Here is an 8,077-nt window from a genome sequence, read left to right as displayed (position 1 = left end):
CCTCATGCTCGCTTCCAGCTGCCTGGCTGCCGGCCGCCATCTTGGCTGACAGTTAATTTGCATAAGAATATGCTGATTAGCCAATGGGAAGGGTAGCGGTCGTACGCCAATTACCATGTTTCTCTTTTATTAGTGTAGATGTTAACTTACCATCTTACCCAGTCAAGTGTACAGCCACCTCGGGCATCTCCAGAGCTCCCCATCTTCCAAACTGACACTCGGTCCCCTCAGACACTGACCCCCTCCCTGCCCAGCCCTGCACCCCAGCTACTATCTCTCAATCTGACTCTGGGGACCTCCCATGAGGGGTCATGAAGTATCTGGCTTAGTCCATCAGCATCGTGTCCTCGAGGTCCAGCCACTTTGTCCGATTTCCTTCCTTTTTAAGGCTGGCTGAGCAATAGTCCACGTGTGGGTGGACCACACTTGGTTTATCTTTTATCCTTTTATTTTTTTAAACAGAATATGATTTTATTTAATGCACAAGTTTGATACAACCAAAAAGTAAAACACTAGAGTAAAATAGTAACAAAAAACATGGTATTTCATTTGCAATGCATGAGAAATGTATCCTTTTTTTAATGCAACTTTATTGAAGAAAAATAAGTCAGTTGGTAGAGCTGTTCGGTGCTTGTTAAGCAGCGCTCACCCTCATCCTCGATGGGCTCAGCCATCTCCACCTCAGCTGCTGGGGGCGGTGCTGCTGGGAGCCTGGGGCACAGGTGCTTCGAGCCCCTGCTCAGGTCTATGGATCAGTGCCCAGAAGGGGGCCTGCTGGGTGGTGGGTAGTTGTGGTTTTAATTTTCGGAGGCGCCAGGCTGTAGCAGGCGGTGGCGCGCCGTTTCACGTGCACAGCGGTGCACAGTTCCGTCTCTGCATCCGGCCAGGGCGTGGGTTTTGGTTTTTGTGTCACAGCATCTGAGGCCTGAGGTGCCTCTCGAGGGGTTTGGGTCTGCATTTCCCTGACGATAAGGATGTTGAGCATCTTTTGCTGTTTGCGTACCTTCTTTGGAGAAGTGTGTTCAAGTCCTTCGCCCAGTTTTTTAAAATATATTTCTACTGATTTCAGAGAGGGAGAGAGAAATAGAAACATCAGTGATGGAAGAGAATCAGGAATCAGCTGCCTCCTGCACGCCCCCTACTGCTGGGGTTCCAGCCAGCAGCCTGGGCCTGTGCCCTTGACTGGAATTGAACCCAGCACCCTTCAGTCCGCAGGGCGACACTCTATCCACTGAGCCACATCAGCTAGGGCTTCACCCATTATTTAATTGCGTATTGTTTTGTTGCTCAATTTAGTTCTCTCTGTATGCTGGATATATATTTTTTAATACATTTTTATTGATTTCAGAGAGGAAGGGAGAGGGTGAGAGAGATAGAAACATCAATGAGAGAGAATCATGGATTGGCTGCCTCCTACTGGGCATCGAGCCCGCAACCCGGGCATGTGCCCTTGACCAGATTCGAACCTGGGACCCTGCTGGTATTAATACCTTGTCAGATACATGACTTGCGACTGTTCTCTCCCATTCTGTGTATTGTCTTTGGATGCATAAAATTTTTTAATTTGCATGAAGTTAAATGTGTCTGTTTTTGGTTGCTTTTACCTGTGCCTTTGATGTCACCTCCAGGAAATCACTGCCAAAGCCAGCGTTGTGGAGCTTTCACCCGTATTTTCTTCTGAGTTTGTGATTCTGGCTCTGTCAAGTCTGTAATCGTTGGAGTTGTTTTGGCATATGCTGTAAGGGTCCAGCTTCGTTGCCTGTGGATATGCCGTTTTTCCAGCACTTTCGTTGAGGAGACTGGCCTTTGCCCATGAGTGGTCTGGGCACCTTGTCAGAAGTCACTTGACCACAGATGTGAGGACTTAGGTCTGGGCTCTCTGTTCTACCCCAGGGTCTGCAGGTCTGTCTTGATGCCAGGTCCACCCTGTGGTGTTTGCTTGCTTGTTTGGGATACAGAACATTTCCTTATTATGACATCACATAAAACAGGAGCTGGGTGCCCTGGCCGGGAGTCCAGCACAGCCTTTCAGTGCCTGGGACAAAGCCCAGCCCACCAGGCAGGACCACCTGCCAGGCAGGACACGCTGTGCTGACCGCTGTGCTTCACAGTGTGCTTTGTGTTGTGAAATCGGGAATTTGGATCCTTCGTTCTTTCCCAGGACAGTCGAGGCTGTTTGGGATCCTCTGAGATTCCATGAACATTAGGATGGCTTGACATTTTCCGAGTTCTGGGATCACCCACTGGAAGTGGGTCTCTAGGAGATGGAGTTTTCTTTCTGCAAAAAATAAAAAAAATGTGATTTTGATAGGGATTGCATTGAATCTATAGATCGCTTTGAGTATATGAACATCTTAACAATATTCAGTCTTCTAGTCCATGAACATAAGTGTCTTTCCACTTATTAGTGTCTTCTTTATTTCAGCATATTTGGTAGTTTCAAGAATAAGTCTTCCACCTTCCTGATTAAGTTTATTTCTAAGTGTTTATTCTTTTTTTGGTGCTATTTCAAACGCAGTTGTTTTTTTAGTTTCATGTTTGGGTTGTTTGTTGTTAGTATACAGAACTGCAGCTGAGTTCTGGTTGTTGAGTTTTCTATCCTGCAACTTTGTTGAGTGTGTTTCTTAGTTCTGATGTTTTTTGTGGAATATTTAGGATTTTCTACACATAATACGTGTCATCTACACACAGATTTACTTCTTTCTTTCCAGTTTGGGTGCCTTTTATTTCCTTTTCCTGCCCAATGCTCTGGCTGGACCCCCAGCACTGTGTTGAGTAGAGGTGGTGAGAGTGGACGCCCTCATTCCTGACCTTAGAGAAAAGCTTTCTGTCTTGAACCACTGAGCACTGTGTGCGCTGTGGGCTTTCTGATCTGGCCTTTATCCCCTGGAGGTGGTTTCCTTCTGGTCCTCGCTCCTTTCGCTAAGTGAGCGCCTCATTTTGGACGCAGCTTCCCAAGGTCAGCCTTGTCCCCTGGGCCTGGTCCCAGCCATGAGCTCCTGACTGCTGGCAGGGTTGTGTGGGAAGGTCCAGTGTCTGTGAGCTCCTGAGGGGTCGGAGCAGGTGGCCACGGGGTGCTTTTCTAGACCCAGTGGCCCCTGAAGTCTGTTCTGAAGGGTGGACGGGGTCGTCCGCCATCCAAGGCTGACCGTGTCCACAGGCTGTTCCTTGCATGTGCTTCCCAAGGCCTCCTTGGGCTGGAAAACTCAAGGGCATCCAAGGCCGGGGGGCTCCTGGCGTCAGCCCTGCCACCCTGCTGTGTGGTCCCTCACTCGCATGGGCAGCAGACACTGGGTGTCCTTAGCTGGGTCCGGGTTCTCTCCTAGGGACCCACTTCCAGCGGGTGATCCCAGAAGATGGCCCTGCAGCCCAGAACCCAGAGAACGTCAAGAGGCTCCTGTTCTGCACCGGCAAGGTGTACTACGACCTCACCCGCGAGCGCAAAGCGCGGGACATGGTGGAGCAGGTGGCCATCACGAGGATCGAGCAGGTGAGGGCAGGGGTGCGGCAGCTGGTGTGGGCACCTCCACACACACACACCGTCCCTCTGGTGCCAACCTCGCCGCTGCTCTGAACGTCCTCCTGACAAGCCCCTCTCCCCCAGCTGTCGCCGTTCCCCTTCGACCTGCTGCTGCAGGAGGTGCAGAAGTACCCCAACGCCGATCTGGCCTGGTGCCAGGAGGAGCACAAGAACCAGGGCTACTACGACTACGTGAAGCCCCGGCTGCGCACCACCATCAACCGTGCCAAGCCCGTGTGGTAGGTGCCGCCCGCGTGGGGACCGGTGGCAGGGGATCCGGGCCCTCGGGTGCCTTACATCACTGCTCTGTCCCCCCAGGTACGCTGGCCGAGACCCCGCGGCAGCACCGGCCACCGGCAACAAGAAGACCCACCTTACGGAGCTGCAGCGCCTGCTAGACACGGCCTTCGACCTGGATGCCTTCAAGAACTTCTCGTAGATGCTGCCTGGCCGCTGGGCCACAGCCTCCGTCCACCACTGCCCTCGCTTCTCAATTAAAGAATACATAGTGCCTCCGCGTGCCCACACTCCTCGCCCCTTAGTAGCCTGCTGCTGTCCTCGCAGGGCCGGCTCCCGGGCTCCAAGCTTCTCCACTGAGCAGCCTTCAGAGGCAGTGGGAGCTGGAGGAGAGGGCCCTGCAGGAGTCCTGGGAGGGTCGGCCAGCCCCACCCCCAGCTCCACCCAGGAACAGCCCCATGGGGCTGACCACCCAGCAGGGGTCCTGCACTGGCACCAGGTGGGCGGCTTTTCCTGGTGGAGCCGACACCTGGCAGGAACCATCGCCCTTGGAGCCCTGTGGAGCGGGTGGGGCAGCTGACAGGGCCTGAACCTGACCTGACAGGCAGCCCGCTCTCCAGTGTCCCTGCACTTCGCGGAGGGTCCCGGGTGCGTGGCCAGAGGAAGGGTGGTCAGAGAGCTCCACCTGGCCCACAGCCAGGCGGCCACGGGTCTGACGGTCCTGCTCCCTGGCCACCTTCCCTCGGCCCCGCACAGCCCGGACTTCTCTCCTGGCCCCTTCCGCACCGTGGAGACCCAACTGGGAGTTCTCTCTCTGCTGTGCCAAAGCTGTCGGGGGCGAGGCAGGGCCTCCCCTCACCTGTCACAGGGACAGATCTGATTTATTTATTTTGGTTTAAAAAAAAGGAAAACACTTTGCGTTGCATTTGGCTTGACTTGTAAACTAAGTTATCCGTGAACCTGTCTGCGAGTCATTCTTTCCGCCGCCTTCTCCTGAGGCCTCCACCTGCCCCTCACCCCCACGCCTGTGCTCATGTGCCCGCAGGCCAGCACCCCTCCTCCTGCCTGGCCTGCCCGCCATCCGTGCACATCATGTCGGGTTCAATTTCAGAGCCTCCCCTGCTCTCGGTCCCTCTGCGTGGCCTGGTGGGTCCCCTGGGCACCTGTTGTTGGTCAGCATCCCCACCCAGAAGCCAGCCCAAGTGGCTCTCAGAGGAGCGGGCACACCAGCAGGGTCCCCATCCCCACAGGGCCAGGGTCCCCTCTTGACAAGAGTCCCAGTTTGAGCCCACACCTGGTCAGCCTTAGCCTCCGGGACCAGCCTGAGGGAGAGCTCAGGGAAAGGCCTGGGCGTGGACATGGGGTCCCTCCAGTAGCAGGAACTCCTGATGGTCACCCCATCCTCGAGGCCACACCTGAGTCCCTTGCCCTAGAAGCCTCCTCAGAACCTATTTTATCCTGCATGCTCCCTGCAGCTTGCCCGACAGCCCTCCAGTGCTGCATTGAGGCGGCCACATGCAGGCGGGTGTCCTGTGTGCCCAGGGCCTGCACTCGGCCCCAGTTAGGGATCCCGGAAGCCAAGGTCTCCCTCCTCAATATTTTAAAATATATTTTTATTGATTTCAGAGAGAAAAGGAGAGACGGCGAGAGAGAAAATCATTGAACGGCTGCCTCCTGCATGCCCCACACTGGGAATCAAACCCGCAACCTGGGCATGTGCTCTTACCGGGAATCAAACCATCATAGGTCGATGCTCAACCACTGAGCCATGTCAGCCAGGCATCCCCTCAATTTTTAAGAATACAAAGTTGGCCCTGGCTGGTTTTGCTCAGTGGATAGAGCGTCAGCCTGTGGACTGAAGAGTCCCGGGTTCAATTCCAGTCAAGGGCACATGCCTGGGTTGTGGGCTCGATCCCCAGTAGGGGTTGTGCAGGAGGCAGCCAGTCAGTGATTCTCTCTTATTGATGTTTCTGTCTCTCCCTCTCCCTTTCTGAAATCAATAAAAATTTATTTTTTTAAAAAATACAAAGTCCTGAGCCCAAAAACTGACCCAAAGGAAATAGGGGAAAGGAGTAACAGGAAAAAGCACAGGAAGTGGAAATACCAGGAGTTGGAGAGGCTGGCATCGGTCCCTGGGGGCTGGAGCACAGTGAGTGAGGACAGGAACAGGAAGTGAAGAGGGTGGGCCTGGTGAGGACTTGGGTTTCATCTTGCCCTGAGTGCTGTGAGAAATCACTACAGGGTTCTATTTATTTTTAAAAAACTTAATTGGCCGAAACCGGTTTAGCTCAGTGGATAGAGCGTCGGCCTGCTGACTGAAAGGTCCCAGGTTCGATTCCGGTCAAGGGCATGTACCTGGGTTGCGGGCACATCCCCAGTAGGAGATGTGCAGGAGGCAGCTGATCGATGTTTCTCTCTCATCGATGTTTCTAACTCTATCTCTCTCCCTTCCTCTCTGTGAAAAATCAATAAAATATAAAAAAAATTAAAAAAAAAAACTTAATTGGTTTTAGAGAAAGAAACATTGATATGTTCCACTTATTTATGCACTCATTGGTTGGTTCTTTTTGTTGTTGTTAATCCTCACCCAACAATATTTTTCCATTCATTTTTAGAGAGAGTGTAAGGGAGGAAGAGAGACAGAGAGAGAAACATCGATGTGAGACACATCAGTTGGTTGCCAGGGCCCAGACACCATCAAGAAAGTGAAAAGACAGCTCACAGAAAATATTTACAAATCATATATCTGAAAAGAGACATATCTAGAACAGTGGTTCTCAACCTTCCTAATGCCGCGACCCTTTAATACAGTTCCTCATGTTGTGGTGACCCCCAATTTCATTGTTACAAATTGAACATAAAGCATAGTGATTAATCACAAAAACAATATGTAATTATATATGTGTTTTCTGATGGTCTTAGGCGACCCCTGTGAAAGGGTCGTTTGACCCCCAAAGCGGTCGCGACCCACAGGTTGAGAACTGCTGATCTAGAATATACTAGTATAAAGAATTCCTGCAACTCAATAATAAAAACTCAACTTGGTTAAAGCTTACATAGGGCCCTAGCCAGTTTGGCTCAGTGGATAGAGTGTGGGCCTGGGGACTAAAGGATCCCAGGTTCGATTCCGGCCAAGGGCACAGGCCCAGGTTGTGAACTTGGTTCCCAGTAGGGGCTATATATATATACCACACACACACACATATAGTTTTATTAACCAATGTCACTCCAGTACATTCGATTTAAAAAATTATGAAGAAAAATTATGTATGACTAGTAAGCACATGAAAAGGTGTTCAACATATCAACGAGGAAAATGCAAGTCAAAACCACAATGAGATACCACCTCACATTCACTGGCCCGACTAGAACAGAAAAGACAGGGTGTGGGGAAAGGGCACTGCTGGTGGGACAGCAACATGGTGCAGCTTCTGTGGACACAGGATGGAGGCCCCTCGGAGGTTTAATACAGAGTTGCCTGCGGCCCAGCTGTTCCACTGTTAGGGATATACCCAGAGGAATGAAAACAGATGTTCCCAGGAGCATTATTCGTAACAGCCAAAAAGCAGAGACAGCCCAAATGCCCATCAACTGATGGTCAAAAACACATGGCCTAGCCCTGCCCAGTTAGAGCATCTTTGCGATACGCCAAGGTTGGGGGGGTCAATCCTCAGGGCACACACAAGCATTAACCAACAAATGCATAAATAAGTGGAACAACAAATCTCTCTCTCTCTCCCTTTCTTCTCTCCTTCCTTTCTCGAAGATCAACCAATCAAAAAAGTTTTTAAGAGCTTTCCCATCCCTCCGATTTTAAAAAATGTGGTCTACCCATATAATGGAATATTACACAGCCATAGAAAGGAATGAAATACTGACACATGCTCAACATAGAGCGTTGCCTACAGACGGAAAGTTCCCAGGTTCGATTCCAGTCAAGGGCACATGCCTGGGTTACGGGCTCGATCCCCAGTAGAAGGTGTGCAGGAGTCAGCCAATCAACGATTCTCTCTCATCATTGATGTTTCTCTCTCTTTCCCTCTCCCTCTCTGAAATCAATAAAAACATTTTTTTTTAAAGTTGAGGGTAATCACGGCAACGTGGTCTTCCTAAAGGGGGAGGAAAAGTGGAGGAAAGTTTAAAGGGTGATAATGGCACGTGAAAGGTGCAAACTGATCAAATGCTTCTTCCGCGGGAACCCAAAGCCGGTCCAAGGGGGCAGCTCCGGGGGAGAGAAGAGCAAGGGGCACTGTGACGTGTCTGGTCGCGTGGTTTGCCTTAAGCCAGGAAACCGCCCACCTCCGCAGGGCAGGGCGCCAC

At 51.5% G+C, this 8,077-nt stretch overlaps 1 protein-coding gene across 5 annotated transcripts in view; it reads left to right on the top strand.

The window, feature by feature from the left end:
* OGDH (oxoglutarate (alpha-ketoglutarate) dehydrogenase (lipoamide)) overlaps positions 1-4,716 on the top strand; it is a 40,530-nt gene extending 35,814 nt beyond the window's left edge. For all 5 annotated transcript variants that reach the window (XM_005882872.1, XM_014530552.1, XM_005882873.1 and 2 more), the window contains 3 exons: positions 3,327-3,490; positions 3,605-3,759; positions 3,839-4,716. In XM_005882872.1, the coding sequence (XP_005882934.1) occupies positions 3,327-3,490; positions 3,605-3,759; positions 3,839-3,959 (440 nt within the window). In that variant the 3' untranslated portion in view covers positions 3,960-4,716. The remainder of the gene's footprint in view (positions 1-3,326; positions 3,491-3,604; positions 3,760-3,838) is intronic.
* Positions 4,717-8,077: the final 3,361 nt, after the last annotated feature.

This window comes from Myotis brandtii, unplaced genomic scaffold (genome assembly GCF_000412655.1).
Source record: "Myotis brandtii unplaced genomic scaffold, ASM41265v1 scaffold743, whole genome shotgun sequence".
NCBI lineage: Eukaryota > Metazoa > Chordata > Mammalia > Chiroptera > Vespertilionidae > Myotis > Myotis brandtii.
The sequence above is the reverse complement of the archived record's forward strand: the minus strand, read 5'-3'. Positions and strand labels throughout refer to the sequence as shown.